At 38.2% G+C, this 14231-nt stretch overlaps 1 protein-coding gene across 1 annotated transcript; it reads left to right on the forward strand.

Moving 5' to 3' along the window:
- Positions 1-58: 58 nt before the first annotated feature.
- On the forward strand, positions 59-13508 carry QRSL1 (glutaminyl-tRNA amidotransferase subunit QRSL1). Its single transcript, XM_057404699.1, has 11 exons — positions 59-119; positions 425-584; positions 1758-1856; positions 3478-3574; positions 5210-5386; positions 7755-7930; positions 8048-8160; positions 9647-9839; positions 10220-10337; positions 12379-12584; positions 13071-13508. Exons 1-11 carry the CDS (start codon positions 96-98, stop codon positions 13280-13282), a joined length of 1575 nt encoding a protein of 524 aa, XP_057260682.1. The 5' UTR covers positions 59-95; the 3' UTR covers positions 13283-13508.
- The last annotated feature ends 723 nt before the right edge of the window (positions 13509-14231 follow it).

Here is a 14231-nt window from a genome sequence, read left to right on the forward strand (position 1 = left end):
CTCGGTGTTGCAGCAAGATGGCGGCGCCCAGCCGCCCAGCCGGGAGAAGGGTTATAGAGGTCTAGCGGCTGTGAGGCGGCGGGAAGTGGTCCGCTATGCTGCGTGCCTCTCTCCGCAAGGTGAGTGGTGCCAGCCCATCCTGTGAGCTGCCGCGGCTAGGGGTGGGGAGGGCATGGGAGAGCGCGCCGCGCCGAGGAGCGGGGTGATAGTGGCGGCGGTGCGGGCTCGCAGGGTGACCGGAGCGAGCGGGCCCTCCGCGGTGTCGCCTCATTTGTCCCCTTCCAGAAGCGCGGGGCGGTAGGGGGCTAGCCGCAGCGGGGCCCGGGGGAGCCCTTCCTGAGGGCTTCTTCTTGGCCGCGCTTTAACGCCCCGAGGTGGGCTCTGTTACCTGCCTGCGTTGAAAGCCGGGGGATTGTGCTTTCAGGTGTCGGCAGCTCTGAAGGAAGGACATGTCTCTCCCACGGAGCTTTGCCAGCGGTGCCTTGGCCTGATCAAAAGCACAAAATTCCTTAATGCTTATATTACCGTAGCGGAAGAAACTGCGTTGAAGCAGGCTGAAGAATCAGAGAAAAGATATAGAGCAGGTATGTTTGTGATAATATTAGTCTTTACAAAGCTGTTTCGGAGGAGATCCTTGTGTTAGATGAAGTACCTTTTCTTCTTAAAGCAGGTGTATGTGCTACTTGTTTGACTGTTAAGGGGATGAGGCTTGTGGTTGAAGCTTCTGTGAGTGCATGCTTGAAGGTGTAGATAGCATATTCAGTCCAAAATTGGAGGCAAAACCTGGACCAAGCCAGGCACTGCAAATTAAATAAATAGGCTCAATGCTTCCTGAGCAGCACTGCTGCTACTGATTGCCTCTTCTTTCCCTCAGCAGTTTATTTTGAATTGGTAGCCAACAGTTACCGTAAAGGGGAAGATGCAGCGGTCTTCTGCAACCTGTTGGCTGGGGTAGACAAACACCTGGCTCAGCCTGTCAGCTTTTCAGTTAAGAAAGCTAATGAAAATAAAGCAACTTTGTGAATCACAGTTATTAGTGGGTGAAGAGAACAGCATTCAGTCCTGTTATCTGCAGCATTTAGAGGCTGACCATCCTCATTTTCATTTGCCTATCCCAGAAGACAGAAAAGAGAAATTTCACCTAGTGGGGTACTTTTTTTCCTTTCTGGGTGAAATTTAGTGTCCTCTGGCAGCTTAAGAAAATTGTGTTTTGCGTCCTGACATAGGCATTTTTTTCTGGATAGTGGATAATCACTTAGGGAAGATTTTTCTCTGCTTCGGGGTTTTGGTTTCTTTTTGCGGGGTTTTTTTTTTTGTTGTTCTTTTTTTTTTAAGATCGTATCTACTCCATGTGTCAGGTGGGCAGCATTTAGGGCTCCCAGCCTAGGGATTGAGTAGGTGTAGACAGCACTTATGGCTGAAACAAGCATTGCATGATCATATTTGAAGAGGTAAGGGCTCCTCTGGGATAGCTAACCTATAGCAGCTGCCTGTCTTGTGGGTTTAATCACATTTGCAAAGCTCTGCTCTGTGGGGCCAGGTCTGGTTTCAGCAGAATGCTGAGTGCTAGAGTTAGAATGGAGGGACATTCTTGAAAATGTAACAGACAACCCTCAAATGCTAAGTGATGGGTAGCATTCTTGCTTCCAAATAACACCCAGAAGGGTGTGTAAAATGAACTGTATTTGGTAAGAAGGCTATACACATAGCATGCTTTGCTTTAATCTCTGGGGTTTTTGCAATAATTCCCAATGCAGGTCAGCCACTGGGTGTTTTGGATGGAATTCCTGTTGCAGTAAAGGACAACTTTAGTACAGCTGGCATTGAGACAACATGTGCATCAGAGATGCTAAAAGGTACAGTAGAGCTTTTCAAGTAAAATCAGATCTCATTTTAATATTCTTGCTCTTTTCTTGAGAGGGTTTATGGAGTGGAGTCTTCCAGAAATCTAAATATTTTCAAAAAATGAGCTGAGCTCATTTGAGGAAATACTTTTATCTGATTTCTTCTGCCAAGCTCATCTGGTATTACAGATGCACCTTTTTCTTGTTGCAAGCACATTATCTCCTTTGTTCACACAATTCCATGCTTTTAATGCAGCATTGTTTATTATAGCATGTGTACTAGAACAAAATGGTTCTATAGTTCACACTCTCCTTTATGTGACCTTTAGGTTTCCAGGAGAGCAGTCAGTACTGTTCTGTCTAGCAAAATCCAAAGAAAGTGGGTTTTTTTATTTGTTTGTTTTCTGTTGATAATTGTTGATTTAAGTAGTTTTTCATATGGCTTAGGAGGATTAGACTTACTTTAGCAATTCTTTTCTCTATGTTCTTGATATGCCTATAAGGCTTCTTTAATTTTTTGAAGCTTCCCGAGCTCATTGTTTCTGTTAACATACCATGAACATTTTCAAGGTGTTAGACTGTTTCTATAGTAGAAGCAAAAGTAGAAAACATTTCTTATGTCTGTTATATTCTGGACAAAGTACAACTGAAAAGTTTTGTGGAAGAGGAGCCTAATCTGATCATGTTTGTTTGTTTTAATAGCAGAAGAAACCAGTGAGGCACTAGCACAGGTTGCCCAGAGAAGTTGTGGCTGCCCCATCCCTGTCAGTGTTCAAGGCCAGATTGGATGGGGCTTTGAGCAACCTGGTTTAGTGAAAACTGTCCCTGCCCATGGCAGGGAGCTGGAACTAGATGATCTTTAAGATCCCTTCCAACCCAAACTGTTCTGTGATTCTATGAAAGAAAATATGACTCTGCCATTTTTTAAAAAGTAGTATTACCTGAGATGTTTTTCCTTAAAAGCACATTCTCAGACTCATTGTGATTGATTGTAATGTTGTGGCTGAGAGTATTAGGAGTGGTGTTGTCTGTGTTGTTCCCGTTGAGAGTAGGGGTGTAGAAACCGCTGTCAGTAGTTGAAGAAGGAATTGGTTGCTACCTGAGATCTATAAGTGTCATGGTTCTCATCCTGGTTTATGTAATGTCTAAGTGGTTATGGGTGCACATGTTTGATCACAGGATAGCAAATTAGTATTTCAGTTTGCGGTTAACCATACGTTCCTTTATTTCATGGTAACCAGAGATAATTCAAGATATCTTAGCACTTTTCTCTAAAGAGCTGTTTTTCATTCGTCTAATTTTAGACAGTTCCTGCAAATTGGCTGAATGCAGTAATTTGCTACACTTGTGGTAACTCGTTTGTGAAGTCTTAGCTCCATGCTCTAGAAATATATAATTCAGAATTACTGGGTTGTAAATTGTGAAGGGGAGAAAGGGAAAAAAGAGATACAGCAAACAAACCAGGATTTGGTTTACTTTGTTACATTTTGGAAATTACTCATGTTATCTTGAAGCAGTGTGAACTGACAGTTCTTCAGCAGAAATAATGACAACTTTGAAGTGTTCAGAGTAGCTAATCATAAAAATCAGCTGTATCTCACCAATCACTCTTAATCATTCTGATTGTTTTCAGGTTATATTCCTCCTTACAGTGCTACAGTAGTTCAGAAATTACTGGATCAGGGAGCTGTGCTTTTAGGAAAAACAAACCTAGATGAATTTGCAATGGGGTGAGTGATGCATATTATTTTTTTATGTGTTGATTGCACATTAAATAGAATACACACCATCTGTTCCAATCTACCTGTAATCCTTAACTCCTCTTCTGTGAGGGTAGAAAATAATGAATACTTACCCATGAAGAGTATATAGAGTTGCATGGATTTCTCCTTGAGCATGTATACTGTTGTATAACTAGTATAAATGCTGAGTTTTATGAACATAGCATTCAACTACAGCTTTGTTTGAGGGGGAGGAAATGGTGCAGCCTTTGCAGAAGGCCAAGGACAAGCAGACTTCTTCAGATCCATTGGTATGTTAGTACAATTGGTTACACCACCAATTAATTGCTGCCTTTTTCTCTATTCCTTACTGGGTTGGTTTTGGGTTTTTTTGCCTTTAGCTGATTGTTATCATGCCCCTGATCACTGTCTGTGCCTCTGCTGGTCAGCAGCTGGAGTTATTTGTGTGAGTACTCCATGGTTTGCTGCAAACAGGCTAATCTAGAGCAATACTTTAAATTGCCTAAGCTGATGTTGGCGACTTCTTATTGGGAGTGCACTGAAAAATGCTCTCACAAATTGATTCTCCAGCAAATCAGTGAAGGTAGCCAAGCTATAGCAGGCAATAGCATTGAGCTGTTAGCAATGGGAGTCTCTGTCACTGCAATTGTCGTGTCTCAAAAGGAATGTCTGGGACTTTAGTTAGTATGAAACAGTATTTGTTGTGTTCTTGACCAGAATCAGGTTTGCTTGGGAATTCCCATAGGTAGGGTGGAAATACTTTGGCTGTATTTTTTTGGATAAAGTAATTTCTGTGTCAAAGTGACACTCTTCAAAGGAAGAGCAGGGAAAAGGCACACTAAAAAAAAAAAACCTGATTATGCAGTATTACATCTGATCTAAACTCATTAAAGCACAAGGTTCTCCTAAAAAGGCTTATCCCACTGCTAGCCTCTCATCTGTCTGTGTTTGCACAGGTCTACCATGAGGTCAAGCAGGGAGCGGATCTAGCTCCAAAGAATGATGGGTAGTTTTCAACTGCTGTGTCAACTACCCACTAGGTCTGATGATTTGGCTGGTAACAGTGGCACCCTGGAGTCAGAGGGTAACATGGGGTGAAGGTTGTGAGGTAGGAGGAAAGTACCGCTGCTTCTGCCTCTGGTGACCACAAGCTGACTGAAACCACTTTGAGAAGCCAGTCACATTGAACCAGGGAGCAGTGGCCTTAGGAGAGGCCTAAAGAGCAAGTAATAGTGTGTTATTCAGAGAAGTGCTTGTTCCCACCCCTCTCTATTAGCATGGTTTGTCACAAGACTGTTGTCGTGTTTTGTCTTTTCCAAATGCAGCATTAGGAAGCCAGAAGACCTTTATTTTGAAGTAGATGTGCAGCTTTATTGTTACATAGCTTAAATCAGTTTTATATTTTTGTGATTGCCTTCTTTTCAGTGGCATTAGCAGAAATTAGAGGCATGAGTTCAGTTTCTCTGTCAGAAGGGGATGAAGATCAGAAACTTTACATTTCTGTGTAACATCGTCTTTTTGTATTGAAATCAATTTTGCTAGGAGGAAAATAAATAAAAGATTGGGGAATGCAGTTTGACATCTGTCACTTCTGTCTGCATTTGTCCTGTCTGACTGTCTTAGATCTGGGAGTACAGATGGGGTATTTGGACCAGTCAGAAATCCCTGGAGTTATTCAAGACAGTACAAGGAAAAACCTGTCCCTAAATCCCATCCTGAAGATGAAAATTCTAACTGGGTAATAACGGGAGGAAGCTCAGGAGGCAGTGCAGCTGCTGTGTCATCTTTCACATGCTTTGCGTAAGAGGATTTTTAAAATTGTTTCATTAAATATATCAACATATGTTGGAATGTTTTAATTTTATAATTTTCTCATAATCTAATTTGAAATGCAAGGGTTATTTATACTGGCACATAAGAATCATTTCAGCATCCCTAGTTCAATTGTGGCATATCACAACGCCAGAATTAATCCAGGTAGGAAAATCTAGGCTTTTTCATTTTTAGTATTACTCAGCATAATGAGATGACCACTTTGCACTGCATGCAATAAAATAATAATGTCAGTAAAAGAACAGTTTTATTGCTATTTCCCCATAACTCTTAAAATTGACATGGGATTTGTGACATGTCCTCTTCCTCCGTAAGTGTTACACAAATACACACTGAAAATGTAATTCAACAAGTGAGGAGATCCCTTTATATGTAGCAGTATAATAATATTTTCTCCTCTCTTTTGTTTTGTCTCAGTTAAATAATAATACATGAGATTTGGGATCTAAAAGCTTTCAAATCACTGACTCAACAAAAGGATACACAGATACTTACTAGACAGATACAAACTTGTCTGTTTTAAAAGGTTAGGAGACAGTTTTAGTGTTTGAGGGCTTGTTGTTTTGGTTGGTTGGGGTTTTTTTTGGTTGGTTTTGGGGTTATTTTTTTTAAAGGAACTTACTCGGAGATTTTAGATTTTGTTTTTTAGTTTAACAGTTGTTATTATCTGTGTGGAATAGCAACATGATATTTAGCAAATCAGTTGTCTATGATATCTTTCCCATACAACTGTTAAAAGAAATCTGATCCTTAAAACTTTATACCTTTCATTTTACACAATTTTTAGAGCTACATTGTGGAGCACATTTTGTAGAAGATTATTTCAGTTGTGCTCTTAACTGGAAGGTGGCTGTTAAAGAAGGCTCTTTAGCTACTGTGTCCTTATTTACCTATAGACTATATTATAAGTGTCTATTGCTAAAATACTTTTTGCTAGCATTGATCACAGCTTTTTTTTTTAAAAAATACTATGGTTTTATATACAAACCCCATTTTATTTTATGATTTTTAAATGATACCTCTCCATCTCATTGCCTTCTGCTAGGATGTAGTCTACTCAACATTTTAATGCTATTGAAACTGGACTTAGTGCAGCCATCCCTAGGGACTGCTGGTCCTTGTCCTGAGCCAGAATGGGCTGATCCTGACAGAGTCTGGCTGGCACCATCTCTTAAATTGCTGGGCATGCTGAACTCCTATTTTGCACTGCTCAGCACTTTGTCAAATCGGGAAGATTTTTTTTTCGTCCAACTATTTTAATGTCTATAACCTATTGCTTATCCTCTCTATTAGCTTCTTTCAAGCATCAGGGATACTGCCAGTCTTTGTATTTTCAATTTGGGATTTGGACGTACAGAGATGCTACAAAACAGAGGAAGTTTTGTGTTACAAAAGCTTTGAAAAAAATACTCTTCAGCAAAGTCGATTGAATTGGTTCAACCAACAGAAACAGATGCCTATGGGAAAAGTCACATAATCACTTCAAGAAAAATTGTACCTCCTTCTGAAGTTTCATTTATTTTTGACAAAGATTTGGATGAAGGCTGTCTACTTTTTTAAATGGTGCTTGAGTTAAAATATTTAAAAACAAAATAAGAGCAGGTTTCATTTCAGTATAAATTTGCAATTCCGTTACAATTTTTGAAATAAAAATTTCAATTCTGAAAGAGCAAAGTTTCACCTGTGAAAGAAAAAAAAAGCGCTTAAAAACAAACGAAGAACCCCCCCCAAAAAAAAACAACCAAAAAAAAAAACCAACCAACAAATAAAAATATATACTGTGTTTAAAAATTGCACCTAAGCTACTGTAACATGGGCATTCTATAATGCTATGCTTTGTAGGTTTGGAAACAAGAAAAACATCCTAGGCTTTGCAAATTATTGTCTGTTGTTAAAAGCAAGAAACGTATTGTGTTGCTTTTTATTTGTATACTGGAAGATGCTGCTTCATGGCATATTAGCTACTGAGTAAGAGACTAATGTCTGAAAATAACGAGGCTTATCTTTCAGAGCCTCAGTATTGGAACAGACCAGTGGAGAAGGTAGAAGTAGATATTTAGGGGCATATTCAGATAGTCTAAATTCTACCTATCTACCTCTGCTATGTGAAGAGAACTGGGCTCTCCTGTTGGCTAATTCAAAGACCCTAGGAAAAAAAGGAGAACAGGTAAAAAAATAGCAGCCATAAGGGGCAGACTAAAATTTAGGCTGATTATGACTTCTAATCTGGAATAATTCATGCATTTTTAAATCCATGCATCTTAAAGCCATACATTTTTATTATTTGGAAATGTTCTGTATTATTTTACTAATAATAACCCTTTTGAAACTATAGAGCCTTAGGGTCAGACACAGGAGGATCTACTCGAAACCCAGCTGCTCACTGTGGTGTAGTAGGTTTAAAGCCAACATATGGACTGATCTCTCGCCATGGTCTCATTCCTCTAGTGAACTCCATGGATGTGCCAGGAATTCTAACCAGATGTGTGGATGATGCAGCAGTTGTGTTAGGTATTACTACTTCATATGTCTTTGTGTACAACATATCTTTGTTTGCGGCATTGTCTCAAAACAAATTGAATTCAGGCTATGTACATTTTCTTGTTCATACATGATGTCATATTTCAGGTTCACTTGCTGGACATGATCCTAAAGACTCTACCACAATTCAGGACAGCTTTAAGCCATTTGAACTACCCAATTTGACTGATGTCAGCAAGCTCTCAATAGGAATTCCAAAGGTACCATTTAAGTCCTGTCAAAAACTGTGGACAGGAATGGTAAATAGGACACTCGACAAAAAAATACTTGTCTTGCTCACCACTTCCCAGTCTCTCATGGTTTAAAACAGTGAAGACCGCATGAGCAGCTCCTGAAAAAGAGCAGTATGTGCTCTGTTGCCTGTGCAGGTGATTCAGAGTAAGCATATGTGGTTGCTTCATTTAAAATATTTTGTTGTCATTGTGGGAAGCACTGCTGTGAATTTCCAAAGGAAATGGGGAACTTCAGTTCTTGGTTCTCTGTTGCTTTCATCAGTTGCCTGTATAACCTCAAACAAGTTGCTCTTAATACTGGTTTGTGCAGTGCTTTGAAATACTTCTCTAAATAGCACTGTGTTGATACAAAGCAGAATTTTCAAGGCAATGGGGTGACACAGGGACCTGTGATTCTCAGAGCTCTACTAAGGATTGAAAGACAGCTGTAATCTTGCCTCTGATTTATGCAGTTAAGTCGTGTTTGTAACTCTAAGGACACTTGCAATTTAGGTACAATATTTCAGACTTCAGCCTATTTCTAATTTAGCAAAGGCTCTGCCTTCAACGAAACAGTGTGGATAACATTTATTGGTTTGAATCTCAGTATTTGAACCTATTTGAACAGGTATACCGAAAGATTTAATTTGGTAAACAGATGTCCACTGACCAGTTATTCGGGATCTGTGAAATGCAAAAATGACATGCCTATAAAATTTATTAGCTGCATACTGTTTAATTTTCATAAATATGAAATAGTGCTATTGGTTAATTATTCGTACCCTTTGGACAGTTGTTTTCTACTGCTACAGATTATTCTTAACAGATACATGCATATGTTAAACATGGGTCATAGCTACTCAGAAATCAGTATTATAACCTTGACATTGTGAGTTAGAACTAAAGCAAATATCTTCAAGAATAGAGAAATTCAATAGAATATCTTTATCTTATCATAACATAGCTTATCTAAGTCTCCTCCCAACCCCTTGATTATAGTTCTTTGGTGGGTTGTTTCATTTGTTTCACTGTGGCATGCCAATTGCTGCTGATATGCTGTGGCTGTAATTTCTTTTAATCTTTCCTACTCAGAGCAGCCCTAGTATTAGGACTTAAACCTGAAGAGTTTCTACCCATGAACTGCAGAGCAGCTCAGTGCAGTCTCCATAAGTATAGGCAAATAAGTGGATAACTGGGCAATTTCTTCTTCAGGAGAAAATTCCATGGTCTGTGATATGTGGGTTGATCCTACTGAAATGAACATAATATTCCTAAGAGGATTGAATCCTGTTAATTTAATACTGCTTGACTGTGTAATGTCTAGTAGATGGAAGAAACTTTAATAAGTACTTAATATCATATAGTGGTGAGGTAATAGTTTTGATGTATTTTTAGCAAGGGGTATTTGCAGTTTAGTTGCCATTAGAAGTAAACTGATATGTAAAAATCATTTCCCTTCTTGTTTTTCTCTAAGGAATATCATGCACCAGGGCTTTCTAGTGAAATTCTGGCTCTCTGGTCAAAGGCTGCTGATCTCTTTAAGAATGCAGGTGCTAATGTAATTGAAGTGAGTCTACCACACACTCGTTACTCAATTGTCTGCTATCACGTGCTGTGCGCAGCAGAAGTGGCATCAAATATGGCCAGGTTTGATGGACTGGAATATGGTAAGGCTTTTGAAAAAACTTTTCTCAGACAATAGAAACATTGCTGGTTGCCATTTAGAAGTATTTAATAGTTACGCTTTTCTTGGTTGAATGCTTGGTGTTATTTCTCTGAGATGGAAAAGAGTAGAAACTCTATATAAATAAAAATAAGCAACTAAATGCATTGTTTAATGTATTTCACTTCCAGACACGAGTGTCTGGGCTTAAAATCTGTTTAATATTTGTATAATAAATCAGAAATATGCTTTGTGTTTTCCAGAATAGTAGCATGTCAGTCTGCAACAAACAGTGGCCTATTATATTACTATGTCTAACATTACCTTATGTTGTTAAATCTTAAGGATTACGAAAAGTATTAATTTCCAAATTGCTTTTTTCAGGACACCGTTCTGATATGAACAAGTCCACAGAAAGTATGTATGCTGCAACACGACGAGAAGGCTTTAATGATGTTGTAAGAGGAAGAATTCTGTCAGGAAACTATTTCTTGTTGAAACAGTAAGTGGAACATCTTGAAACTTAAATTTGCCGAGTTAATAATTTTTTAAGCAAATGCTTATTTGTCATTTGTGACATGAAAAACAATCATCCTTACACTAGTAGCCACTTGTATCATTATTATTCTTGCTTTAGCTATATAATATCTACTGAACTGCTAATAATGAACAAAAGTGTTTCCCTTAGTATTGCTGATGAGCCTTCTGAATTAAATAAGTAAAGCAAGCTGGTGATTTTATTTTTTTTTCCCTTAATAGAGTATTATTAGCACCCATTAGTTAAATTAAGGAAAAACCTATCCTATTGTATGACATTGAAATCATACCAAAGTATTACTGTCGTAGTGTTAAAAGTTGTGTTAGCTATTAGTGTCATTAAAACTGCATAGAAAAACTTCTGATGCATTCTAGTGAGGTCTTCTAAAGAAAGCCAGAACATATGGCCGTTAAATGAACTATACCTCTTTGCTTCAGTATACAGGGAAAGGAAGGCATTTGGCAAAGGTACTGAACTGATGTCTTTACAGAAGACAGGTTTTTATCCAGCTCATGTAGAGAAGCTGGTGAGTGGATCAATTTGACTTTTTTTTTCTTAGTTTTCAAATTTTAATATTATTAGCAGTTCAGTAGGTATTATATAGCTAAATCCTCATCCAGCAGTCCTAATTTATGTTAGTAAAAGTGCTGATTTTCTTTGTCTTAGTTTGTAAGGTACTAACAGAAGTATTAGTCATGTAATCAGTCTCAAAGCAAGCGCACCACAGAAAGAGCTCTGTCAGCAAGAGTTTCATCAGATGTGACTTCTAGTTGCTCTCAGAGACAGGAACGTTGTCAGTCGGTATGTAACAACCAGCTTTTATGGAATGCCGATCCTCTTGCCAAGTGTTCTCCTTCTGGCTGAAACATTCCAGTTCAGATTTCCTAAGGCTGCTTTAAAATTCATGTAGTTCATTCTTCTGTGAAGAAATATGCAATTGGCTTCCATCAAGATTGAACTGGAGAGTCCTGCTCCTGTCCTCAATAAATGACTTGTGAAGAACAGGATGGGGTTCAAAAGCACTCTTAGAATAAACAGTAGAGAAGAAGCATCTGTGACTGATGTGAATGTTGCATTTTATAGATAAAAATTATCTTACTTATCTGCCAAATTACTAGGTGACTGTTCAGAAGTTCTGTTTAATACTTTGATCAGCGATCTGGACAAGGAGATCAAGTGCACCCTCAGTAAGTTTGCAGATAGCACAGGCAGTTTTAGTGGTTTTGTCTATGAACACTCTGGCATATAGTGGTTGTTAATACTCCCTACCCCCCCCCCCCCCCCCCCAGTTTTTTTTTTAATAGCTGTGGGTTTAGGTGGCAGTTACTTTTGAAACTGAACTTCTCTGAATTTAAGGATTCCACATTTGTCAGTTCTGCATATGAAGTTAAAAGGAACAATGGGACATAAAGCTGACTAATTTGTTTCTGCTTCAGAATTGCTTAAAGACAGTTTAGAAATCAATAGACCACATATTTACATAAAGGAAAAAAAGGTTAGGAAAAGATAAAGTCTTTAGAGCATTCTACAGAGTAGTACACTACACACACATACAGTTTTAAGTCCTCTGTAGATGATGTGACTTTTTCACATACTTTAAGTATCTTGTTGAATTGAACCCTAAATGGTTAGTGCCCGTTTTCTAGTCCTGCATATTTCTAGGCTTTGCTATGCTGCCCTGCAGTGAAATTCAGTGCAGAGTTCAATTGCAAAATGGTCATAAAATGTTGTTTTAATTTTTAGTTAATTATTGTAAACTAGGGTTTTGTTTCCCTTCACCTTTCTTCAGGAGTATGTCTTCACCTCCTCTTTCTCTAACAGCTTCATTGTTAGGAGACCATAAACACCATGTTTGATGACTAAGCTTCTGTTATATCAAAAAGCCAAGTGCCACTGTTAGTCTTTTAACCAAAAGGAATACTTGGCTTGTCTTTTCTACTGGAACTAAGAAATTCTGTATTTTCTGGAATTAGTGTCATGCCGTCATGTCCATATTTCTTTCTAGGAACTATGAGAATTACTTTGTCAAGGCACAGAAAGTCAGACGTCTCATTGCCAATGACTTTATGAAGGTTTTCAGGAGTGGTGTTGATATTTTACTCACTCCTACTACTCTGAGTGATGCAGTACCATATACAGAATTCATCAAAGAAGACAACAGAACCCGTAGTGCGCAAGATGACATCCTAACACAGGCTGTAAACATGGCTGGTGAGTAGGGACAGGAATTCAACTAGGTTTTCCCCTGCCTAGTCATTTTTAATGTCCATTTCCTTCAGCTATTTAACCTTTCATTTAGAATAAAGATGGTTTACCCCTGTGTTCTAAGTCTTACTATGATAATTAGGTATAAGGCTAGCGTATTTATTAAATGCTTTAAAATGTAAAATTTTGAAGTGGGGCACCTTGGAGCTGAGTGTGGACTTGCAGATAAGATGAATCTATTCAAGTTCCAGAGACCAAAATCTTTTTCCAAGGAGACTTGGCTTTCTTTTCAGAGGATGCTGACTCCCTAAATCACTCTAATTTCTTATCACCTAGCAGTATCCTTAGTTCATTGACTCAGATTGTTTTAATTAGTTCATTTCCTCTACATCTTTTTTTGTCATTGTTGTTCTCTTAGAATTGTTACAAAAATTACTCCAGCTGGATTTGTTTAATAGTAAGTCTGCCTACATATCTTTTTTTTTGTTCCAGGACTGCCAGCTGTAAATGTTCCTACAGCTCTCTCAGAGAGAGGCTTGCCAGTTGGGCTTCAGTTCATTGGACGCTCGTTCCAGGAGAAGCAGCTTCTCACTGTAGCCAAATGGTTTGAAAAACAAGTAAAATTCCCAATGATTGAGCTAGAAGAAGTGAAGAGGCATGACCATGGTGTCTTTCAACATCAGAAATCTGCTTCTTTTTCATAACATGGGACTTGCTGGTCAGCTAAAATAAGAAAGCTGTGGGGATGGTATAAAAATGTATTCCTGCAGTTAAGGTTTTTTATCTTCTATAGAAATAATAATTCATTTTAAAAAGACCATATACAGTAATGCAGGATGGAATCACAACAGCTTGTTATTGTGTAATTAAGGCAAAGTGAGTCATTAAGTAAACATGTCTGTGTTACTAAGAACCATTTCTAATTGATATTGAAATTATGTATCTTTTGCTGGTGGAGCTGCTTTTTTTCCATCCCAGAGGGTGTGTAAGATATCAGGCAATTAAAGAATTTGCCTGAATTTTCTTGTGAAACTTGCATGGTTGTCAAAGGGCTTGGTTTCCTTTGGACCATAGACTTTTTTGTAATGGCAACAGCCAGACAAGCTGTAATGGAACAAAGGTTCCACGTGTTCACCCACAGGTAAATACAAAAGGAAACAAGGAAATAGCATATAGTTATTCTATAGAAATAACATACAGTTAACACTTAAAAAAAAATAATTAAAAAATCTCTACTTCTACCAAACTCATGCAGAAGGTGAAAAAACCTCCAGGTTTATAAACCATGTGGATTACTTTGATTACATCAATTGTAAGAATTATGAATTCTAGATTTCTTATTAGTTCTTGTGTAGTTATTTTCTTCTTCCTTCATCACTGTTCTTTATAATCAGCACTTAAAATGAATGCTTACTGAGAAAGAAATTATCTCTCCGTAAGAATAACATCACCTATCCCTTCATGGACAGTCATTCATCACTATATTAGTTGAACAAATTTCCAAACTATAATGTTGGTAGACTGGAAGGCTTAAGAACTAATAACCTGTTGTGAATGTTGTGGTTTCCATTTTTTGAAAGTCAAAAAAGTATGAAGGATTAAGTTTGTAGATTTGGTTTTGCATCAGATTTCCTTTCATAATCTACAGCGTGC

Source organism: Pezoporus wallicus, unplaced genomic scaffold, assembly GCF_028554395.1.
Source record: "Pezoporus wallicus isolate ANWC-B61680 ecotype Strahan unplaced genomic scaffold, APGP_CSIRO_Pwel_v1 contig_6923, whole genome shotgun sequence".
In the NCBI taxonomy this organism is placed as follows: domain Eukaryota; kingdom Metazoa; phylum Chordata; class Aves; order Psittaciformes; family Psittacidae; genus Pezoporus; species Pezoporus wallicus.